The following is a 25,325-nucleotide window of genomic DNA, read 5'->3' on the forward strand; positions in this document are numbered from 1 at the left end:
GATGTGTATATATGTCTTGATTTCACTACGTTCCGCATTTTTAAAAAAGAAAAAAATTTTAGATCCTGTTTTTAATTGATTAATTAGTCCCAATTATGATTAAAAACTTGATTAGCGTCCGGGTCCCCACATCAATAGTCTAAAACCTAAAATTAGATAAGTGAAAAAAACAATTTCTCACAAAACTATCATAATTTCGAGTCTAAATTGGCTATTATCAACTATTTTTTGCATTATTATATATTAATTTTGCCCCCTTTTATTCACCTAGATACCCTCAAAACAGGTTTACAGATACCATTGCTTTACTTCGCTACCCTACCAACTATGCCACTTTTTGAGTCCTGACAAGCAGGGGATTCTCAAAATTGTATGCAATAGGTCTTTTTGGTACGGAGTGAGACGAGTCAACCATATCGATATTCACAATAAAAAGTAATACTTTTAGCATAAAAAATAATACTTTTTCATGGATGACTCAAATAAGAGATTCGTCTCACGAAATACGACTCGTGAGACCGTCTCACATAAGTTTTTGTCAATTGGACGAGGAGTCGGTCTTATGTGAGACCGTCTCACGGATTCAATCTGTGAGACGGGACAACCCTACCCATATTCACAATAAAAAATAATATTCTTAGCATAAAAAATAATATTTTTTCATGGATAACTTAAATAAGAGATCAGTCTCACAAATACGACACGTGAGACCGTCTCACACAAGTTTTTGCCTTGGACGAGAGGTGTCATATTATATCAAAAAATTCAATCTTATTTTCAGATTGTAAATTCTCAAATTTTAGAAAGTTGCACGAATTTTTTTTAATTAAAAATCATATCTCGGAAAAATCCCTTTACTATCTTCCTAAATCATCTCTTAGCCAAAATTATATCAAATCATCCACTAAACCAAACCAAACCAAACCAAACCAAACAATTCCCACTTTAAAATATATTTCACTCAGTCGATTTTCACTCCTCCCCATCATTTCTTCCAATATGGCCACCAAGCTCCAAAAACTACTCTCCCTTGTGCTTTTCTTCACAATCCTCGATCATCCCATCACCACGACGTCTCAAGTCTGCCCGTATCCCTGTAATCCACCGCCCACCGGCCCCGGAGATAATCCCACCGTGGGCACAACGCCACCGGTGTCGACCACTCCTCCGGCCTCTTTCTCCCCTCCATTCTCGACGACTCCTCCGGCTCCAATCGGATACTTCCCTTTCACTCCTCCGTCACCATACTACTACGGTGTCGCCCCACCACCACCGGAGCCTATGGTGCCTTGGTTTCCTTTCTACTACAGAAAGCCACCCCACCAAGACCAGTCTTCATCACTATCCATTAAAGAATCAAGAAACAATCCCCTCGTGTTTCTTCTTCTTCTTCTTTTCGCTTCTTCTCTCTTTTGTTTTCCATTAATCATGTAACCAAATCAGTTTATTTTACATGTATGAGATGGGAATTCTTTTATATTCTCTTCAATTGTTGTAAAATTTTTGCAATTTTTTCTCTATTTTTATGCATTATGATGTTGAGTAGTAATTTGATTGTTTAAGTCGATGATAAGACCGTTGAAATAGCTCACATTTTAGTTCGCAAAGCTTTGTCTTGTAATAGTTCAATCAGTTGTGTTAATGACGATCTACTCACGTGGTTTGTAAACATTGTATCTCGGGACTTCTCGAATTAAAGTTATTATAGTTCATTTTAAAAAAAAATTATTTAAGTCGATGATCGTGATTGCATCAAAAGTCTTGGAGTTTACGGCAAGTAGTTGTGTCATCATAAATATTGAGAGTAATATATTTGTATTTTTCCTTCTTTGTCTTTAATCTTCGATTAGAAATTGACACCTACTCGATTGCATCATCGAGTTTGAATAATTGTACCAACTTTCTTTATTTTATTTTTTGCACATTGAATTTGGCCATTGTCTTTAAGTGGCGACGGCTCATTTGCTATATGACATAATATTGTACTAGAGACCGAAGCACACGCGTTATGTATGAAGTTTGTTAACGATAAACTCGACATGTAGATATTCGAGGCGATGTTTTTTTTTTTTGGGATGAAAAATTGAATTAAAAAGTGGGGGAAATTTAGCTAAATTTTAATAAATAAATTTTGTATAAAAAAGTAAAATCGAGGATATTCATGAATTTTAAAAAATGTTTCACTAACACACAGAAAATTGGATATTTTAGGAGATTTACATTTAATTAATTATATGTAGATATATGGCGCAAATAATATGTAATTCAGAATCAATTTTGGAAATTAATTCTTTTTATACGTTATTTACTAAATTATTATATTGTGTAGACTTATTTAATAGTTTATTTAAATTATATGTTTTCATTAGTGGAAGCTGGTGATGTTCAAATATTATAACTAATATATTAATCAGCGGGAGCCTATGATTTGAAATCAACTTTATTTAATGGAATTTTTTAAAATTTTTGTTTAATAATTACAAAGGTGAATTTACATCCGAAGTATCCACTGCTCTATAAAGAGAAGACGAATATTGCAATCTTTTCTTTCTTTTTTAATAATAAAAAAAAGACACGAAAAAGAGTGAAAGGAATTCAACTTTTTTACTTTTTAAAATTTTTATTTTATTATATATAAAAGCCAAATGAAAAGACTGTAGATGGTATATTTTTCATGTGCGTGTGTCTTATCCTAATAATAAAATTCACACAAAATAGAATATCAGAGCTTCGAGTATGGAAAATTTTGTAGTCAATCAATAAAAACGAATATTATAATTACGAATTTCACACATTTTTATTTGAGTATATCTTTCGTAAAACGGTCTCAAAGAACTTTATCAGTTAGACGGGTCAACCCTACCGATATTCACAATATAAAGTAATATTTTTAACATAAAAAATAATAATTTCTCATGGATGACCAAAATAAGAAATCCGTCTCACAAAATTCGATCTGTGAGATCATCTCACACAAGTTTATGCCACACTCTTTTAAATTTAGATAGTTTTTCAATTTTAAATTTAGAAATATAAAGTCCTTGAAATAAAATTTCGGTTTTATTTAAAAAATGCGGCTTTAAAAAATAAATATTGAACTTTTGTTTTCCTCGGATATTCTAGGTTCAAATTTATCGTTTAGGTGTCGATGACTTAAGTTTGAAATGTGTTCTCCGGTTCGGGACCCATCGTCGTATGAAGGAAAGAAAGATAATTATATAGAAATATATCATCCAAATATTTCAATCAAATCTACAAGTGTTGAGTTTCAAAAATTTATAATGAAGACAAATATGAATTATTTATAAAATTGAATGATTTACTATATTTATTTATAATTAACTCAGTGAATTATAACCCGTGAGACCGTATTTTGTGAGAAAGATCTCTTATTTGGGTCATATATGAAAAAGTATTACTTTTTATGCTAAGAGTATTACTTTTTATTGTGAATATCGGTAGGATTGACTCGTCTCACAAATAATGATTCGTGAGACCATCTAATAAATGATATACTCTAATTAGTCAATCCGGGCCCAAAACAAGCAAGAGTGATTTATCGAGATTTCGGCTAGGTGGGCCTTATGTGGTGCTATCGAATATTGGACTAGAAAAAGCCCATATGAAGCAAAAAACTTGTTCCTTATTTTACTAATTTTATTATACCTAGAACTCAATTAATTATTAGAGTCAAATTTAATTTTTCATTAAATTATCAAATAATTACTCTTTCGGGCTGGATATCGCATTGATTCTAGAGTAAATAGAGGTGTCGAATGGGTCGACACAACTCAATAGAAGCTTGGGGTTTTCGAATTCAACTTCGAATTCAGTTTTAGGTAGGGGTGGACAATCGGATCAAGTTTATTTGACCCGGACTTGAATCCAATGGAGTGCATTTTCAGGTAAGATGTCTGAAAATTAACATAATATTTATTATATTATATTATATTATTATTTTATTTGATATAACAATGTTTCAATCCGACTGTATGATTGAACCGTTATTTCAAAATAGATCGGTTCAACCACAAATTCGATTATAAAAATTTTATTGTTTATATCATTTTTTAGGGCACCCAGACAATTTGATAATGACCGGATACAAAATTGTATTGGGACATGACACCTTTAAAAAAAAGGGCTTGGGACCTGCGTGGCTGCATCGTGCAGCATACAACGTCCACTCATAATTTTTTTAAATTTTTTCTTTAGTTTTTTATTAATTAATTACGTGTTAATTTGTATATTTCAGAATAGTTTTTTGAAACGGTTGAAAAAATATATATAAATACCTCATTTTATACTATCTAAACTCCACTCTCTCAATTGGTGAGATATTTATTTTGAAATATATTTTTGTTATTGTGTATGCCCTTGGTATACCCGAATGTGATTATTTATATAATTTGTAAATTAGACATATATTTTAAAATATAGAAATATGATGTTGACTGAATAGCATGCACTTGGTTTAAAATGTGCAGAACATCTCTTCAGACATCGTTCTTGACTACCAAATTAAACAGCTCTGAAGTACCATATCCAACTAATACGTACATCCGACCCTTTGATCTTAGGGACTGAGCTTAGTCTCCGAGAGGGCAGAGCGGCTGTCGCATGCTAAGCTCGGCTTTGAGATCTGGAAACTTCTCCAAATCATGGGACTTTGCCAAAACTTTCTGCAACCACAAAAAATAGTGGAATCATTATGGTAGATTCAAATTCAGAGATCAGGCTGTCCAAATAATAACCGAACCAGAGTTCACCATCTGGTGTTTGCAGCAAACAAAAACTGAGATCGCAGTAAAAGATGAATGTGTATTACATCAACACGGCTTGAGATGTTTGTGTAAAACCTCGAGATATCCCCTAATGTATGACCCAAAAGAGGCTTCTAAGCCATCCTTAAGGCCAATGAGGAGTGAAAGCATGTAATTTAATAAATTTAGGAATTCATTGCAGTAAATAGGGTGGCAAAACTATTTACGCGGAACGGAAACATAGAACCAAGTGAACAGTTGACAATTTGTACCCACCAGTGCAGCAAGGTGAGCTTCCTGGAGAATATTTCCATCAATCTCTAACCTAGCGATAGGAAACTCCGGCAAATGTCCAGATTGTTTCTTACCAAGCAAATCACCAGGACCACGAAGAATAAGATCCATATTGGCAAGGTAGAATCCATCTGATGATTTCTCAAGCACTTTCAACCGCTTTAAGCTAGAGGTTGTAGATGCTAATAATATGCACTTGGATTTCCTCTCTCCCCGCCCAACTCGACCTCGAAGTTGATGTAATTGAGCAATTCCAAATCTCTCAGCATTCATAACAACCATCATCGATGCATCTGGAACATCCACTCCAATCTCAATCACTTGTGTAGAAAGTAATATATTAGTTGCACCAGACCGGAAACGCCTCAAAGCTTCATCTTTCTCATCACCTTTCATTCTTCCATGTAACAATCCACAACTAAAGCCAGTAAACTTGTTAGAAATAGTTTCAAGATCAGCTGAGGCAGCCCGAAGCTGAGGCAGTTGTTCAGACTGCTCAATCACTGGATAGACAAGATATACTTTCCCACCTTCTTCTAATTCGTCCAACATCATCTGCAAAAGTTCAAGCACTCAATATCTAAAGCATGAAGCCAATAGTTTTTTTTTTTTTTTTTTTTTTTTATAAATGGGAAATCACTTCTAATGTCTACCTCTTCGTTCTCAAGAGTCAAGTGCATATCCTTCTTAAGAAAACCAAACACGTAGGTCGGGTTTGTACAACTTTCAGCATTCCAGACACAGAATTTCTTTTATATCTGGACAACGCATCTAATAACGACCATTCCCTGTTTTCTTACTAATTAAAAGTGCAATAAAAGGACGGTTTTTGATTCAATGGAAAGTTGAACTAGGAACAAACTGCTTGGATATGGTTTCAGTTCCGGTTCCTAACATATAGATTCTATTTGGTTGTTTTTTGAACTAATACGAACTCAAATTATTCTTTAAATTTTACCAGTAAAAAAGAAATATAGCAGAACTCATGAAGTAATCAAACTAATTAAATTTATTTATTTAACAACTATGTTACAAAATAAAATGAATGTTAAATTTTTATTAAAAAAATAAGGTTCAATTTAATTTGTATAAATCCAGTAGCTTAAATTACGTTAATTAAGTTTATACATACTTTAAAACCTTAAAACTTAATATTAATTTAAGTTTCAGTTTTTCTTACTTCTAATATGAAATATCGGAATCAAACCAAATCAAACCACAAGTCATTGATTCTGATCCTGTTTGAACAGTTTTAGTTTCGATTTATAGTTTGAAGGAAATCATGGTCAGGTCTACCCAGAGTGCAAGAAAATAGCATGACTTCTTTATAACGCCTTGGATGCATGGGCCTGCTCTAATGCATTAACCTGAAACCTGATTTTTTATGATGTGTTAATGTTATGTTCTTAGATTACTTAAACGATAATCCCAGAAATGAAGAACAAATTACTGAAATGGAATATGACATTCAATAAAGAAATAAGATCCCAGAGTTAACACTCTATTACAAGACTTTCTTCCCTAACAAGTGCTAGTGATCACTCAACAAAATCTCTAACTGAATACTTTCTCTCCCCTTCTAACTGATATTTAAATCCCTCCCCTCATCACGTGTTTTTCCCTTTCTTCTTCTGGTATACACATTTACTATTTTAGGTTTGCTTGGGTCGCTTGCTGTACTTGGGCCCAAAGGGCCCAAGTCTCCCACAATTGATGTTGGGCTCGTAGGGCCCAAGTCTCCCTCGATTGGTGTTGGGCTCGTAACAATACCGGCCTCCTCAAAAATCGCCTTGTCCTCAAGGCGAAAATCTGGAAATTGCTTCTGGAATTCTTCAACATCTTCCCAGGTAGCTTCTTCTGCAGATCGTCCCTTCCAACCCACTAGAATTTGTTTACAGGGTTGTCCGGATATATCTTTATTCCTTCCTGCAAAAATCATGTTGGGCTCAAAAGTCAAGAATAAATCAGTGTCCAGCTCTTCAGGTAGTTTGATCTCAATATCCGCATTGCCCACTGCTCTTTTTAAGCATGAAACATGAAAAACAGGATGCACCCTCGACCCTTCTGGTAACTGTAATCGGTAAGCCACGAACCCCACCTTCTTTTTGATCTTAAACAGCCCATAAAACCTGTTAGATAATTTCTGTGCAACTCGGGAGGAAACTGAACTCTGCCGATGTGGACGCAATTTCAAATATACCATGTCTCCTTCCTGAAAGTGAACCTCCCTTCTTTTCTTGTTAGCATATTTCGTCATGTGTTGCTGGGCTCGTTCAAGATTATACTTGAGCTGGCGTAGGATCTCATCTCTATCTTTGAGTGCTTGTGATACTGCTGTTACTTGTGTTTCCCCCGGAGTGAATCTAATAATGCTTGGTGGCTTGCGGCCATATACCACTTCAAATGGAGTCATCCCCGCTGATATTTGATAAGAAGTGTTGTACCAGTATTCGGCCCAATGTAGCCATTGAGCCCAGCTTTTGGGTTGCTCTGAACAAAAGCAGCGTAAGTAGGTCTCAATACACTTGTTCAGCGCTTCACTCTGCCCATCGGTCTCTGGATGGTATGCTGTGCTCATTTTCAGTACAGTTCCCTGCAGCTTGAAGATTTCTGACCAAAAGAGACTCATAAACACAGCGTCTCTGTTACTCACAACCGTCTTTGGGACTCCATGTAATTTCACAATCTGTTTATTAAACACCTCCGCCACTGTGCTTGCTTTATAGGGATGTTTTAATAGCAAAAAATGTCCATGCTTGGATAGCCTATCAATTACAACGAGTATTACATCATAACCTTGTGACTTTGGTAACCCCGTGATGAAATCCATGGCCAAGTCTTCCCAAATTACATCTGGCAAAGCCAACGGCTGTAGTAATCCCGCTGGTTTGGTGGCCTCATATTTCTGTTGTTGGCAGACTGCACAGCTAGCCACAAACTTACTGACGTCCTTCTTCATCCCTTTCCAATACACATTGCTGGCCACTCTTTTATACGTGCGAAATGCTCCGGCATGGCCCCCAATTAGAGTGTTATGGAACTCGTTTAGCAATAGGGTAACTCATTTCAAGCATTGTGGAACCACCAACCTGCCCTTGTGCAACAAACACCCATTGACTAGTGTGTAATGGTTGCTGCCCTCCTTCCCTTCTCGAATGTTGTCTATGATCTTTCTCAACCCTTGATCCTGCTCGACGGCTTTAATGAGCTCATCTATCTCAATCCATTCTGCTCTTGTTATGGCCATCAAATCACCCATGTCCTCACGGCGTGACAGAGCATCAGCGGCCCCATTTTCTGCCCCCGCTTTATGTTTGATTTCAAACTCGTAGCCAAGTAGCTTGGCTAACCAATATTGTTGGTCCGTGGTGGTAATCCGCTGTTGTAGGAGACTTCTTAGTGGCTTGTGATCCGTGATCACTGTAAACTTGCGGCCCAAAAGATAATGGCGCCAATGTTGTACAGCTGACACCAAAGCCATCAATTCTCGTTCATAAATGGACCTTGTTAAAGCTCTATCGGTCAGCGCCTTGTTGTAGTAGGCGATGGGCCTGCCAGCTTGAGCCAAGACTGCCCCTAGCCCTGATCCTGAGGCATCACATTCTACTATAAATTCTTAGTCGAAATCAGGCATGTTCAGAACGGGAGCGTTGCTAAGAGCTTCTTTAAGCGCGACAAAAGCCTTATCTGCCATGTCATTCCAAGAGAAACTATTTTTCTTCAACTGATCCGTGAGTGGCTTAGCAATCTTCCCATAATTTCTAATAAACTTTCTGTAATAGCCGGTCAAGCCCAGAAATCCTCTCAAGCTCTTGGTGTTCTTCGGTCTCGGCCAATGACTAACACTGGTTATCTTTTCGGGATCCACCATTACTCCTTGGCCAGTTATAATGTGGCCCAAATAGCCCACTTAATTCAACCCGAATTGGCACTTCTTTCTATTCAGAACCAATTGGTTGCACAGCAGCACATCGAGTATTGTTTCCACATGTCTCAAGTGTTCTTCCCATCCTTTGCTGTAAATCAAGATGTCATAAAAAAAAACCAGAACAAATTTCCTCAAATGAAGTCGGAATACCTCATTCATCGTGGCTTGAAATGTAGCTGGGGCGTTCTTTAAACCAAAGGGCATTACCTTGAATTCATAATGCCCGTCGTGAGTTCTAAACGCTGTTTTAGGAATGTCCTCCTGTCGTACCCGAATTTGATGATACCCCGATCTGAGATCCAGCTTCGAAAAATATTTAGCACCGTGTAACTCATCGAACAACTCTTCAACTACTGGAACGGGGTATTTATCTGAAATGGTGATCTCATTTAGGGCTCTATAATCCACACAGAACCTCCAACTGCCGTCCTTTTTGACCAGGATGACAGGGCTGGAGTATGGGCTGCCACTAGGTTGTATGACACCTGATTTGAGCATTTCCAACACCATACGTTCTATCTCGTCTTTCTGGTGATGAGCGTATCGATATGGTCGCACTGACACTGGGCCACACCCCTCTTTGATGTTAATGACATGCCCCTGCCAAGTAAACCTCATCTCCATATTCCCAATTCAACATGACATCTCCTAATGTTCGGAGCCAGTCGACTCCCAGAATAAGATCAAGCTCCCCCAACTCAAACAAATATCCCTCTATTCGAATCTGGCAGAGTCCCAAATCGACTTCCACTTCTTTACACAACCCCTGGCAAGCAATGCGGCCCCCATCCCCTAGACACACACAAAACTTTACTCCTTCATCCACCTTAATTCCCAGATCAGTGATCAACTGCCTCGAGATGAAGTTGTGGCTCGCACCACTATCAATCATCACTATCACGCCCCTTCCTGCTATCTTGGCTTTCATTTTTAATGTTTGTGGCTGATTAATTCCACTGACCGAATACAAGGGCAGTTCCAGAGTGTTGTACTCGGCAATTGGAACACCTGGCCATGCTTCAACTTCATTCTCCTGGATGTGAATCTCTCCTCCCGCTATCCCCTGCTCATCCTCTCCTTCTTCGACATCTTCCTCAGCTAACACCGTCACCCTTAAACTCTTGCTTGCACACTTGTGTAGTGGATGGTATGGCTCCCCACATTTAAAGCACAACCTCTTCTCCCTTCTATGCAAATATTCTTGATGCGAAATAATCCGGCCTTCACGATTTTTCAGTGCCGGAGCTTTCATGGTACCCCCACTATTCCCACTTGGGGTTGATCGTGACCCTCATCCGTAAGTTGTCGGAGTGAAAGGCCCGTGTTGATACCATTTTCCTGGACCTGTCGTTCTTGTGATATTACGCGATTGCGGAGGACCAGATGGGGACTCCTTTTCAGTGGATTGGGCCTGAGAAGCCCAATTCGCATTGAAGAGCCCTCTCTGCTCCACACTCGGGCTAAGCCCAGTTCGGCTTCTGCCGCGATCCAACACTTTCCCAAACAACTCAACTTCCAACCCCCTCGCCAGCAGCATCGCACGATCTACCGTCCGCTAGCTGTGTACAATCATCCTCTTCCGAATCTCCTCCCTCAACCCACTCATAAAATAACCCAGACACTGGTCTTCTTGGACGTCTCCAATCTGGGCAACCAACATCTCAAAGCGCTCAATATAAGTGTCAATCGGCTGTTGTCCCTGTTTTAGTGAGGCTATCACAGTTCAAATGGATTCGCCTCGTAGCCACCGTACCTCTTGATTAATTCCTCAGCAAATCGATCCCAGTTCATGTTGGGAATCCTCACCTTCATCCAGCGGAACCAGTGAATGGAGGCTCCCTGCATACAAATGTAAGCCAATTTGAGCCTACATCCAATCGGGGTGTCGTGAACATCGAAATATTGCTCTACTTTTCCCAGCCAGCCCATCGGATCTTCTCCTTCAAACGTAGGTAATTCAATTCTCCTCAAGGCTATCCTCATTTCTTCGGTGATCACTTCACGTCCTTCTCCTTCTAAGGCACCTGCACTCTCCTCCTTCTCTGGTGTGCCAAACTGACCGTGCGTAGTGTCCCCTCCTTGTTTTTTATCAACTGCTCCATCAACATTCCCAGCTCACTGAGGCTGCCGAGAGTTTGATCAAGCTTCTCTAACCGTCCGTGCACTTGTACCATGCTCTCCTGCAACGCATTGACAGACCGTTCCATGGTTTCCAATTTGGCATCACTTCTGGTGCTGGCCATCGTCTTAGTTCGTCCCTCGGATCCGACAGGTCGGACCAATGTTATGTTCTTAGATTACTCAAACGATAATCCCAGAAATGAAGAACAAATTACTGAAATGGAATATGGCATTCAATAAAGAAATAAGATCCCAGAGTTAACACTCTGTTACAAGACTTTCTTCCCTAGCAAGTGCTAGTGATCACTCAACAAAATCTCTAACTGAATACTTTCTCTCCCCTTCTAACTGATATTTAAATCCCTCCCCTCATCACGTGTTTTTCCCTTTCTTCTTCTGGTATACACATTTACTATTTTAGGTTTGCTGGGGTCGCTTGCTGTACTTGGGCCCAAAGGGCCCAAGTCTCCCACAATTGATGTTGGGCTCGTAGGGCCCAAGTCTCCCTCGATTGGTGTTGGGCTCGTAACAGTTAAGCACTGTAACAATTAACAGCTGCACATTTTAGCACTAATGCACTTCTCATAGAGAGCTTTCTTACTATTGCAAATGGATATAAGCGAATTTAAATTAAGGGGCATGTGTAGACGACCTTTCAATTTTTTACAAATCAATACAAAATGCTCCCAGAAGTGTATAAGAGGCACGAGTCTCTTCCATCTTATCTGTTTATTATTTATTTCGATAATTGGGAGCATACACCTGATTAAAACAGCAGAGTACTCCCAAGAGGTAAGTTTTTTGCTAAAATTCTAAAGAAATGACATCGGTTTAAAGTAAACAATGAAGATTACATTGTCTTTACATTGAAAAAATTACCTGGTAGGCCTTCTCAAATCCGACTTCATTTCCTTCAATGATGTATGTGTTGACGGGCAATCTTCCCGGAGGCAAATCCGTAATCTGTCATTTCAAGTACACCAAAATGTGCAAGATAACATGAAGTATAGCATGAGAAAAATAAAAAAACTTCACCAAATAACTCGCAACAAAAATAAATTCGTTCAATACTATAATATCAAAATGAAGAATAATTGATTCAGGCAAAAGTTTCTTAATGCATTATAGAAAATCAGATAGGCCATAATGAAGAACAAGTAAAAGTAGTCAAGAGAAGTTAATTTGAAATTTTATAAAACATTATGAAATATTAGCAAATCTTTGTTGGTTAAACCAAAATAAAAGTACATACTTGAGTGAGGGACATGTCACCATATAAAGCCAGAGCAAGCGACCTTGGTATTGGTGTGGCAGACAATGCCAGCACATGTGGAGCCATGACGACGTCATTTTTCAGAGTCTCCTTCGAACTAGATGAGCCCAGTTGGGAAGTGATTGTGTTGAAATATAACTGCAAAATGGTGAATTTTATCCAACACAAGTACAATATAACAACAGGCATAACATTACATGATAAAAGTCGAAAGTGCCAACAGAATTGCGTAGGTCTAACTTCGAAACTTCAGCTTCAGAAAATATGAAAGTAGATTGCTTGTGATGCATCTAATATTCAGAAATATAATTGCACCCCATCAATAATTCTGTCCAAGCAGAAAGTTAAAAGTAAAGTTATTAAGATGAAAAATAAAAGTTGCTGACTGACGAATGATCATCCCATCTAGTAGAGTTTTTGGCTGTTGGCGCCTAGAAATAAGAATGCTGATTTCTGTAGGGTTAGAATGGATGTTCTAAGAGGTAAATTTCTATTGAGTATGTGGATATGTGAAACGTACGATTATTGGTTATGAAAAGCTGGTAGAATTGAAATCTTTAAGACATAGTCGAAAAACTCCGACCCAAAGATCAACGTGAAAAATAATGCAAAAAAACTCAATCTGGCTGTCAATACCATTGCCATTGTTCCGTTTCAGAAAGGCCACCTGTATTATCCTTCCCCAATCCCATAAAACAATAAAGCCACTGAATTCCTTATTGTGGCTTCGACAGTTGAGTCGATTCTTGTGAATAAACAAATTTCCTTTATAAGAGCCATAAGTTTTGTGGAAATTTGAGAGTTGATCTTGTGCAATACAATCACCTTACCATAACTCCATTTTGGATCCAACACAAAAGTCGCATCTTATTGTCATTAAATCTAGGCAAGCTGAGAGAGGATGCGGAACAAGCTTGCTACAACCAAACTACAAAATATTCATCCTAACTCAGCCTGGATGTGCTCTAAATTATATACAGCTTGTTTGTAAAGCATCCAAGTGAACATTAAGTGAATGTATCAAATGCTACCTTGCTATTGAAGCGTCCTCTTTGGACAACACCAAAACGATGTTGCTCATCTACAACAGCGATGCGCAAGGCTGAGAATCCCACTTTTTCACCTATTAAGGTATGAGTTCCAATTACCAAAGAGATATCTCCCAGTTGGAGACCCTATCAAATAATTATAGCAAAAAATCAAATCAAAAAGGCAATAGGAGTAACTCTGAACAACTTGTGGAAACCTACCTTTCGAATAATTTTTGCTTCTTTGGCTGGGGTTGAGCCAACCAACAGAGCAACAGAAGGCTTTTCATGAGCCTCTTCTATTCTCTCTAGCAAGCCAAGAAGGTGCTCATAATGCTGGACAGCAAGCAGCTCAGTTGGGACCATAAAAGCTGCCTGGAGATAAAGCAACAGATCAATATATTGATTTTTCGAATATACAAAAAACATAAACATAAATAATGAAGTACAAACAAATGACCTGGTATCCGGAGCCAATTACTTCCATGCATGCTAGAAATGCCACCACAGTCTTCCCACATCCAACATCACCCTGGACATGGGAAAAGTAAAAAAAAAAAGAATAAACAGACTCAGCGAAGAACAAAATAAAGCATCAAGTACCTTATATAAGGTGAATGTTAGAGAACGTATTAGATGGAATGATTTGTACAATTCAAAAAATCTCAAGTAGAGGTGCACATAAAAACCGGAAACCGAGAAAGCAATGCAATACCATGATTACCACAACCGAAAAAATCTGAAACCAAAAAAAAAAAAGTTTTTGATTCAGTTTTGAAAAGAAACCAAAATGTTAAGCTCAATTCACGGTTTAGAGGTTCAATCTAAGGATCAAAAGAAGACCAAACCATGAATATTTTTCTGCAATTTAAACCAAAACTTAACTGAGTCCACACCAAAACCAAACAAATCTAGATAAAACCAGAACCAAAACTGAACTCTTACTTTATTCTGTACAACATAATTTATTATCTCATTTTTTGAAGAAAATATGTCAAATTTATTTAATAAGATTCAACTTTTTGACTTGAAATATATAATATTGGAAAAAGAAAACAAAACAAAAATAAAGATTGACGGTTTAGATCTAAAACAAACCGCATATTTCAGTTTGGTTTCAGTCTGTAAAAAAAATTCAATCGAAATGTACACCCTTAAATGACATGTTTGGGACTAATTGCTCACAAAATCATATATCTTGAAAAACATAGAACACTAAAATTAGCTTCCAAATGGTAAATATTAGTTATTATAAAAATTTTAAAACATCTACAAACAATTTTACCTACCTCACAAGGAAGCTGGCCTCTTTCATTTCCAATTTTCACAGTTTCAACTTTGGCTGGTGCATCAGAACCTTGTTTTTCGCTTATTCAAAGTATTTTAGAATTATGGGTTTTGGTAATTTGAACCCTACTTCCCAAAGTGAATGCTCCTACTTTCCATTTAAGAAATCCACAAGTAATGCCATATTTTCCAAAATGAGAATACTTGATTCCCTAAAGACAATAGAATACTGAAAAGAGATACGGACATTTATGATACTGCTCAATCCAGTGATAGCCATTTAGATTCAAACTCTTTCCTCAAATTCCTTGTGACTTAAACTTTCAGAAAATTAAATTTGGATGTATGTTGAAAATATACCTGGAGAAAATAATTTACACTGTGTACAATCACCTTTTAATTTGTGTCATTCTAAACTAGCCATTTAGTGGTGACCGATGGAACATAGTAACTCTTGCATCAGACACATTACTTTTCCCATTTGAAAAACCATACAAATCCACATACTGCAGCATACATACATATTGGATAACGAATGGATCAATACAAAAGGTAGGGGAGCCACGCAGTGTACATGTGAATATTATCTTGAACATGCTTTCTGCCATCAAGACATTATAAAGCCGGAATTCAAGCAGAATAAAGAACAATTTGCACCTACGTTAAGCTACCTACTCTGAAATGAAAGAGGCATCACTTCTAGCTTAAAAAATTAATGTTTGTCACAGGATGCATCTTACAGCCGAGCACATCGCAAACCTCTGAAGCAACATTATTATCAACAATTATCAACTGATAAAATTGTCATTAAAAAACATTTTTGATTTATATTTACCCGGGCACACAGTTGACAAGACCTATGCATCGGAAAACCTATAACTCCACCACTGCACTGATTCACAAATCAAGCCTTCTAAAAGTAATTTAGGGGAAAGAAATGGATTTTTTAAAAAAATAAGGAAATTAATTTAATGAAAGGAAACTCAATAGCAACAATGCTACCCCAATAGAGGGATTTTAAACTCCTGGAGATGTTTGGATTTTCAATATACCTTAAAAGCAGGTTCGATGTTGTGAACAAGATGCAAAATTTTAGGAACTTGTAATCAGAAAATATAAGCGTAATTTATGAATTGAGACAAGGCACTTCCAAGACCTGCAAGAGCCTATTCATTGGAACTGGTCGTTTTAGATCCCATATTATTTCTGAAGTAGCTCGCAACTGACTGGGGGTAAGTGTATAAGGAAGAACCTTCATGAAGGTTTTGGTGATACTGCACCAGTCCTCCATAAATGCTGCGTTGAGTTCAGGCTTCATGTACCTCTCAAGCAGACCATCTTTTTCCAAAGTAGTACCAACAGATTCAAGCATTTGGAATAACCTTGCCAACTGAAAGAATATTGAGAAAGAACATATTATTATGACCTGGATAACAAGGCGCCATGGAAATGTTATTGGACACATATTTCACCTGAGTAAATTACATTTCAAATCTGATTCCGAGGGTTGGAGAGGTTGACATCTAAGTCAATTAATGCTAAAATATGAGTGCAAGTTATATAGATGTCTGACAACTGAATATTTAGAGCTTCTTTGCAAGTACAATTTCTCATAGATTCACATTGAGGAAGAGAACCAACTAGAACAACAAAAATAGGGGGCAGTAAAGTGTGGATCTATGAGTTCATAATTGAAAGGCAGAATAAATAGTTTTTGTGCGACTGATAAGGAAGAAACTCAAAAAACAATGAAAAATATTGAGCTGTTTAAAGTGAAATCTTGGATGCCTATCCTACTAAACAGAATGGAAAAAAATAATCTGATGTAAAGAAAAGACTGGAGATCCTTTAGGCCACAATGGCATGGAAACAAAAACCAAACTGCATCACAGAACAGGCATGGCAGCATAGGCTTAACATTTCCCAACAATTTAAGTGATCAAAATTTGCCTCATAACCAAAACATATGGAGCACTGGATAAAAAAAAACTCGTCCCCATCACCTGAAGGTAAAAAAACTCATCAAATATAAGCCTTCTGCGAGCTAAATCTGCCTCGTTGAAATCATCTGGCTGGTGGATTCCAATATATGCCTGCATCGTTGCCAAAAGAACTCAATTCTCCACCTTTACCAGACATTAAAAAAATATAAGATGAAGTGTATTTATGAGAGAATTTGAAGAGAAAAGCAGACGACTAGAGAGCGCAACGAAACAAAAAAAAATGAGCCAAAGCATATCTAGCATGGCTGCACTAATGTCTAATTAGCAGGTCATAATGCTGATTCTCACAACAACAACAACAAAATTGAGTCAAAGCATATCAAGCATGGTTGCACTAATTAGCAGGTCATAATGCTGATTCTCACGTATTAGAAAATTATTGATTGAGTTCAAAGACAATACAGTATGTAAAGTCAAATTTCAAGGGTTAAATATGATCACCAGGGTCAAGTAATGAAACATTTTCACTTCATGAGGTGTTCATTTATTTCTTTCCGACACTGCTAAATTTTTATATGTTAAAGGGACAGACCAAAGCATGCACATGAGGGATGGCATTGGGGAGGCTAATCCAAAACCAGTCCCTATCCTTGCCGCAATCTCCGTTTTTTCAAATCAGGGATTCCTTGTCCGCGCGTGTGTGTGTGTGTGTGTATAAAAGCATGCGCGTGAGAGATGACAATGGGGCGGCTAATCAAAACCCGTCCGCGTCCTTCCCGCAATCTCCACTTTTTCAAATCGGGGATTCCTCATCCTTTAATATATATATATATATATATATATATATATATATATATATATATATATATATATATATGATTCGGGGGGTTCGGGGGCGAGATCGCAATCTCATCAGTCATCCCTGCCTCATGCCCACTACGGGGAATTTGAGTTTTCCCCCAACCCAAACTCATATCTGATAAATGGCCCAAACACGTCCCGTTCGGGCCGGCACCCATGGGTGAAGTTTCCATCCCCGGGCAAAGTAAACAGGTCGGGCAAGCAATGCGGAGAAGAAAGCAAGAAAAATTTCCGATTGTGAAACACCTACTAGTAATATTTAAGAACAAAAATAGATATATAAAGATAAAATAAAATGATTTGCCAGCTAATTGATACCATAGAAAGAAACAAAATGAATTAAAATAATATAAAAACTATATGAAGGCTCAGATTGACAGTCATCAGATGTGAATCATCAACGCAAACTGTGTTTCTCTGTTTTGCTTATTCTTCTTTCCAATCCAATCCTCGCCCAAGTGGTGGGTTGGCAATAACATCTAATGGCATATACTCAGCTAACTACAAATTATTGTGTGCATTAAGTCATAGAAATGTTAGCCCTTGCCATGGACAATTAAAAGAAAGAAAAAAAAGAAACTAAAATACTGATGGACAATCATAGCTCAATTCAAAGCCAGTTTACACACATCAGAAAGACAGAGAAGTCCAAACTCCTGAGTAACATCTTTAGGGAGAGGATCGAGATTGACTGGCAATGTCTTCAAAGCTCTGAAAAAATGTAAAAGAGAGGTAGGTTAGAGAAAACTACATGCTTCTCATCAGGCAAGTGATCAGTTTGGAAGTAGAAAAGTGAAAAATAGATTAATAGATCAAATTTTTACAGATTTGGAAGCAGTAACAGGAGGAGGCGTTGCATAAGTAATATGCCCACTAAATGCAGGAAAACATTCACGCTATTCAGAAATCAACTAAAGATATAAGAATCCAACAAACTTTTACTACACCACTGATTGTATGATATCTGCTCTTCTTTGAGTTCACATAAATAACACAATTTCAATTTTCAACTTCAACTTGTTTATTCAAAATTACAGTTTGAGTTCAACATATCAGTGATTATCATATGATCAAAATAAAATGCATGATGTTTAAACTAAATGAGGGGTGGGAATTACTGCTTCTGCTAGGAGCATATTCGTGATTGAGTATGAAAACAAGTTTAGATGCTCCATAATGACGAAGACAGACCAAAATATGAGAGTAGCATGGTATAAAGACATTTTAGTGAAGGAAGTGTAAAAATAATTTGCCATGATGACGAAGGTAAAACAAAATATGAGTGTGGCATGGTATAAAGACATTTTAATGAAGGAAATGTAAAAACTAATCAAGTAACAAAACCCAACAAGAGGTGAAAATCAATGGAATGAAAAAAAAGTAACTTGAGTTCTATTGGCTGTCATACTATGTCAAATAAATATCAAATACGGGTGGAGCTTTTCTTAAGAAAGTGGTTTGTGACAATAGTCTGCATCTCTCAGCTCAATCATTAGTACCTTTTCTGTCATATGAGCAGGGTATTAAATTGCAAAAATATTTATCTGAGTGACTTAATTTCCAGCTCGAATTTGGTTGACAAAAGGCGTCTATAAATCTGGTAGAACGCAGCATATGGTTAGATCTACCCAAACATGGTTTGATGATCCATTCAAAACATTAGAGAGTTAGCATTCCAGAAGGGTCTGTTTGGGATCAGGCTCGTTCTGATGAGGCAACTGAATTCTGAGGGACTGAGTAACAATAGTTTTACACACAATCTCTGCCAACAGGTCACAGAGGTTATATATGAATAATGCCTATTGGCATGTTCAGAAAAAGGACCCTGATGAAAAAGGTGCATGAAAGGGTATTTATTAATGATTCATTAGCAAAATATCATTGTTTCATTTTATGATATCCATTTGCCTAATGAGATGAGAGCATCAAGGTATCAACACTTCACACTATTTAAACAAGCTCAATACATTACAAAAGCCATTTTTAGTAGTTGTATCGTGCTTACGTGGCATAGGCGTGAGATGTGATCAATCATATCATAGCATAACTATGGTTCGAAGAAGAGAAAATTGTTCGATTTATCATTGCAGCTATGAAAGGTCGTGCCTAATATTAAAATTGTGACTTTTTTCCAGCATATATTACAAATTTCAATTAAGAAATAATTATCTTGAAACCAAAATGTAAAATAAGATCTTAGAGGTTCAAGAAGCGGACCTTGATATAATATCTCTTAAATACTCAGGGTTGAGACCCTTTTTAGAAGGATATATAGGGTAAGGTCTCCCTTTTGTGTACACAGATGAATCTCCTTCATCCTTAAGAACATCAATATTGTACTCTCTCATTTCGAAGTGATCTTTACTATTCCCCGACCGAACCTTTCAAAAATGAACATTTCTGAGTAAATTATGTGCACACAATAGTTGTAAACAATAAAATCATTACCAAACTGTCCCACACTGAAACAAAACACAATTGAAAGTAGGTTTAACAGAAAAATTAAAGAGGAGGCAGGGGAAAAAGAGACCAGCAAAGACCCCGGGCACGATAATAAAATAGACAAGAAATCAGAGAACGCTGAAAACACATTGAGGTGTGTAGCTTGTTCTCCCTCCATTTTTTATTAATTGACTCACGTAGATTTACATGAAGACACGTTCAAAGTATATTCGGATATCTCAATCTTCAGAAACTATTTTATATCAAATATTCAAAACTTAACAAGTCATCAATTCCCACAAGCCTTTACTATAAAAATGAAAGCTAAACTTTCTCAAGCCCTCAACTTTTAGCATAAAACCATGAAACTCCTGGCCAGTGGAAGGGATTACTCAAACAAAGAACATGGCAGAAGGATAATCTCACACTGTTTAAAAATAAAAAATTACTACTCATAACACCCCACCTTACCACAAACGCACACCATGTCTCCCTCCCTATGTTTATCCTGAAGACTTCTAAGGAAAGGTGGGCAGGTGAAGCGGGTACCACGAAAAAATTTCTTCAAATGCAAATAAATTGTTCTTTTCGTGCTATTCTCAACTTCAGCACCCATGCTCTCAGAATTTGGTTCAACGTCTGCAACCTCGCAAGCTACAACCACCTCCAAAAATGCAAATGTGTAACTGGCCCGAATTCCCCTGGTGAAAAAGGCCATAGAGTTAAAATGCAAGTCAGATGTTTATCTCTACATATGAGAAACTCTAGAAGAAAAAATCTGTAAATTAACTGCATGATAGTGGTGGAAAAAAAAATAAAGAAAGAAAGCGAAGAGGAGCATGCAGTTCACAGTGACATATTTATATTATGTGATACCAGTAAAGGAACAAAACAATTAAGAATGGTGGTATTTTCAAAGTCTAACGGCAGTTAACTTCCATTGTATTTTACCAACCAAATACTTGTTAACTGATACACGATTCAATTTATCACAAATGCTCAAACATCTCTCAGAGTCGAGCAAGTTTATGCACCAACTAAAGTTAATGTGCCATTTTATGAATGAAACAAAGCAGTGCTAAAAAGCAACAGGAAATTGTAAGATCTAAAAAAACCTTTTTCTGATTTATCAGTCCCATCGCTGCTCGCCGGTTGAATCAATTTTGCAAGACTTTTGCAGGATGCAGGACAAATTTTTATTTATTTCATGCACTGCTAATGTAAGATTCACACGCCTCCTTGTATCATTTTAGCAACTTCTCTCATAATCATCATTCTTGCATCTCCAATAACTAAGAAAACCCAATTCTACTAGATAAGCTCGAACCTAACGTTGATAAATGAAATAACAGAGCAGGCATTTTATGTTCATATAGGTCCAACTTAGAGTGAACGATGCACCTACAATACTCTTTTAATTCAAAAACTAAGTGCTAAAAGTATTCTTTACAAATAACCATTTCAATTCAATTCATCTGGTTAGTTTTCTTAGCATTTTCTCAGAACCCATGAGTAGCCACTGAATCAAATGATTCGTCTTAGAAGATTGATTAGTGTACCATTCTTGGTATAACTCAAAAACTTTGGACTAACACTAAATGTCCTCAAAGTGGAGGGGAAAGTGTTGCGCCAAGCCCAGCCCAACAAGACACCAGCCCAGGCAAGGGTCCAGCAACTTCAGGAGACATCGTGTATCAAAAGCACAAGCTTGGAAGGTTCAAGAAGAATCTGGCAGACAATCACAATCCTCCCTAGATGCTCTATCGGTTTATCCTTTGCATTTGAATTATTTCTCTTGTTCAGTTGATTAGGAATTTTAAATAAACAAAGCTATCCACTCGGGATTGCTTAGGTTAGGATGGTTACTGTTTTTGAGATTTTCTGGACTCTTCTTTGTATTTACATTCAGAAGAGAAGTAATAAAGAAACCAAGCTTATATTCCAAAAAAAATTTCAATACGAGATCATGGGGATATCTCTAACGACCCCGAGACACTCGTCAAAATAGGTAAACAAGGAAGAAAAGTAGCAAAGCATCACGAAATCATGGATCTAAACGATCGTGCGCTTTCAGGCCCCATAACTAGATCCCGAACTCACGCACATAACAGAAAGAGGTGGCATTCGTCAAATCATATTGGCTCTGCCACTATCGGCAAGAATTCTCAAATAAAATCACAAAAGTAAAAATAGCTGAATCCAAGGTGATTATGTTTGATCTCAAGGATAAATAAATGCTGACAGTCTGACCTTGAGGAAATGACTTGCCCAACAAAAATAAAGTACTGCCCATCATCAATTTCCACCTCAGCATTCTGTAAATCAGCATAGGTACGAGGAAAATGGTGTAGTAGTTTCCTCAACTGCAAATAAACAAGTAGATCCATCAGGCTTCAATCTCTAAACCAAGTCTCAATATATTCACATAACGCACCGTGTAAAATCCACATTTTTCAAGCTGACTGAGCTGCCGTTTGTTTAGTCCAGGCACGCAGCTGATATGTTTATCAAGAATTTGTGAGACAGATAGAGTAGCTTGAGGTGCCTCAGATCCAGCACTGCTGCAAGGTTCCTCTGTGGTCAGCTGTAAACCGTCTCTTGTTTCGACCTTTCTATATGGTGACTGTGAATACAAAGTAGATTCATCGAATTTTTCTTCCAGGGAATAAGGGGCATTGATATTTAAAATCTCTTCATATAAAGAACTTGGAGCTTGAGCCACCCAATTTGCATCAACACCACTAGGATTACATCCCTCAGGAATTTGAGGTATCTCAGATTCCGTGGTATCAGAAGAACATGGTGCTCCATCATACAACTCCACAGTTGGGAAGTAACCAACAGTTATAGAAGGGAATTGCTTGTGTACCAAAGCGGGATCAAAACAATAATTATCGCCTTTGAGATTTTGAAGAAACTTCTCGTGAAAGCTTTCATTTGCAATCAAATCATCAAGAGCTTTATAACCCATCAAAACTGATTCCTACAAGGAAAAAGTTTGTTAGCATGAAAACCCTAACATAGAAAATAATAGAAAAGATACGCAGATAAGTGACGTGCATAAAATATTAAATCTTAAGAACCCATGAACAAAGTGATGTGCCAAGTAAAAACTAAAACCTTGACTAAATAAGACAGCATACAAAATATATCATTTGAATATGAACACCAACAAGGAATATTGGCAGTGTTGTTTTCCATTTACATAATTCTGGCATATCACAATGTAAGTTCCGTGTACAATTAGTACCAGGGTTTGCTCATCACGAAAATTAAGTGGATATTACAAGGATGAACGTTGAATCTAATAAGACCCAACAAATTGAAAGACTAGAGTTCATGACACGAGAGCTTCAAACAAAACAAAGGAAAAAACAGATCCAAAACACAATTCGTAAACAGAGACTGACAAAAAAATTCAATGGTTCCACTAAAGATATCATCATAACTGATACTCCACACACTATTAAGATAAACTTCATCAGTTCCATTAAGATACCATAAGTAAAACTCTGCCTTTAAAAAAGCTACAAAACATAGAATTCATTAACCGACAAATAGCTAAAAAGCATTACTTCACCATTACCCATTAAGACCTCGCAACAATAGAAACCGCAAACACTATTATGGCTACATTAACAGCACCACATGGATATTAACAGTAAATGAAAAGGAGAAGATGTTTCTCAATGAAACAAAGTTAAGATTATCGAAGTCAGAGATGAGAGCAAAGAAAACAACAGAAAGATTATCATTCAAGTATTAGGGCGAAAAAATAACAAGAGGCAGAAAAGCAAATGGTATAACCTCCAGGAAACTAGATAGATTCTTTGCATAATAAGTAAATAGTGGGTAAAGCAAATTTACTTCACTTCATTTGTGAATGGTGCAGTATGTAGAAGGAACATTATCAACAAGCTTAAAAAAAATTAGGAAGACAGATTACCTGTATACAAGATAAACTGCATGAGAACGGTATTCATCAAAAGAATTATCAAAGAGTAAAAAACAAAAAAGGGAGATAAACTGGGTTAAACAAAATATAAAAGAAAAGTCAGCACACTAACAAAATACACCAGCCTTCTAACAACAACAATATCTACTGCCACACAAAACCACACTGTGCATGATCCAAGACACTTGCCTTTTCATACCCATCCACACCCTCCAAATTCTCAGGAAAGTTGTGCTTTGATTGGAAGCATAATGTTAAAATCTTTGGCGGAACAAAATTACCAAACCTACATGAAATTGGAGAGAGTATAAAACAATATTTTGCAAAATAAAGGAAAAAAAGAAAAAGAAGCAATTTAAGCAAAGAACACTACACCTTAGCCTTCTGCCAAAAATATTCCTGCAAGCTCTGTCAGCTTCAAAACATACAGTATATCTCAAACACTTCCCACTAAAACCCTGCGAAAGAAAGTTCAAGTTGCCTATTGTCATGCTGTAATTGATAATCTTGAAAAATGCCCCAAGTGCAACATAAATGACTCTTAAATAGGCATGTAAGAGGCCGTTTCCAAAAAATCGTACGAATTGGTGTTTTTTATGAGTTCAATTATTAGAGATTAAGATGAGCTTGAGTTTATTTTGAATTCCTTGAAGCAGTTCCCACCTGGTAAATCATCATTAGCAAACAATAACCCTTCTTCCTACTCATTAATGGATTTCTTATGACCTCTTAGTATCGACAAAACTCATCGCAATTTACAGTTTATATCTGGACCAACGAGGGGGTTAAACCATTTCCGTAGGCCCGTGATACACGTAACATTGGTTTCAACTTCTAAAAACACCCAAAAGAGAAAAGAGGAGTAAAAACAGGGACCAACGAATTCGTACCATGCCAGAAAAATGCACAGGCGAGGCTGTAGCTGCCATACACAACAAGACTAGGACGGGAGAAAGATCTGCCTGGACATCGATCCTTTGAAGCCCTAAATTGGAGTCACTTGTAAGCCAAAAGCCATGGTAGGAGAAGAGCGAAGCTAGTTCATGAAACCGATAACCGAAATGCCAACACTTCTGTCAGTATTGGCTTCTGGATATATTTTAAATTCTATAATATATGTTCTACCAATTCTATTTTATTAAAATTAAAAATATGATTGTAACATTTAAGGAGGACATAGTTTTTTTTTCCAACTTTACATGTTAATATTACAATTTTGTTATTTATTTATTTTTTAAAATTTCAACACACATTTTTTTTTATTTCAACAATTCAAATATCAATTTAATCCTCTATTATTGTCAAATTTCATTTTAGTACATCAATAATAATAAAAAAGATCGATACAGAATACTTATTGTATTTTTGTGGCTAAAGTGTGATTAATTTTGGTGGCTTCAAATTTTCTTTTTAAATGAGAATTTTACTTC

At 36.9% G+C, this 25,325-nt stretch overlaps 2 protein-coding genes across 4 annotated transcripts; one reads left to right on the forward strand and one right to left on the reverse strand.

The window, feature by feature from the left end:
• The first annotated feature begins 999 nt into the window (after positions 1-999).
• Positions 1,000-1,434, forward strand: LOC140835483 (uncharacterized). The gene has a single exon (XM_073200978.1). The coding sequence runs from the start codon at positions 1,000-1,002 to the stop codon at positions 1,432-1,434; it is 435 nt and encodes a 144-aa protein (XP_073057079.1).
• A 2,971-nt stretch (positions 1,435-4,405) lies between these two features.
• On the reverse strand, positions 4,406-24,991 carry LOC140834303 (ATP-dependent DNA helicase homolog RECG1, chloroplastic/mitochondrial). Of its 3 annotated transcripts, none has more exons than XM_073199097.1 (17): positions 24,786-24,991; positions 24,271-24,353; positions 24,085-24,181; positions 22,375-22,923; positions 22,191-22,303; positions 20,407-20,641; positions 19,716-19,879; positions 18,128-18,209; positions 16,698-16,787; positions 15,947-16,084; positions 13,868-13,939; positions 13,630-13,782; positions 13,411-13,554; positions 12,359-12,517; positions 11,986-12,069; positions 5,040-5,612; positions 4,406-4,682 (listed from the first exon to the last, which is right to left on the reverse strand). In XM_073199097.1, exons 1-17 carry the CDS (start codon positions 24,822-24,824, stop codon positions 4,590-4,592), a joined length of 2,868 nt encoding a protein of 955 aa, XP_073055198.1. In that variant the 5' UTR covers positions 24,825-24,991; the 3' UTR covers positions 4,406-4,589. The 3 variants fall into 3 exon arrangements, with proteins under 3 accessions (XP_073055198.1, XP_073055197.1, XP_073055199.1); XM_073199096.1 differs by having other exon boundaries at positions 15,851-16,084; positions 24,786-24,990; XM_073199098.1 differs by lacking the exons at positions 24,271-24,353; positions 24,786-24,991 and having other exon boundaries at positions 15,851-16,084; positions 22,375-22,916.
• Positions 24,992-25,325: the final 334 nt, after the last annotated feature.

This window comes from Primulina eburnea, chromosome 6 (genome assembly GCF_022965805.1).
Source record: "Primulina eburnea isolate SZY01 chromosome 6, ASM2296580v1, whole genome shotgun sequence".
NCBI classification, from domain to species: domain Eukaryota; kingdom Viridiplantae; phylum Streptophyta; class Magnoliopsida; order Lamiales; family Gesneriaceae; genus Primulina; species Primulina eburnea.

Bases quoted from the DNA above. Each gene is read 5' to 3' on its own strand.
- LOC140834303 (XM_073199096.1), bottom strand. From the start codon at position 24,824: ATGGCAGCTACAGCCTCGCCTGTGCATTTTTCTGGCATG. The intron at 13,940-15,850 runs GTCTTGGAAGTG...TCCCATGTCCAG, and splicing joins CAATGAATAGGCTCTTGCAG to GGTGATGTTGGATGTGGGAA. The intron at 13,555-13,629 runs GTAGGTTTCCAC...ATTATTTGATAG, and splicing joins AAGCAAAAATTATTCGAAAG to GGTCTCCAACTGGGAGATAT.
- LOC140835483 (XM_073200978.1), top strand. From the start codon at position 1,000: ATGGCCACCAAGCTCCAAAAACTACTCTCCCTTGTGCTTTTCTTCACA.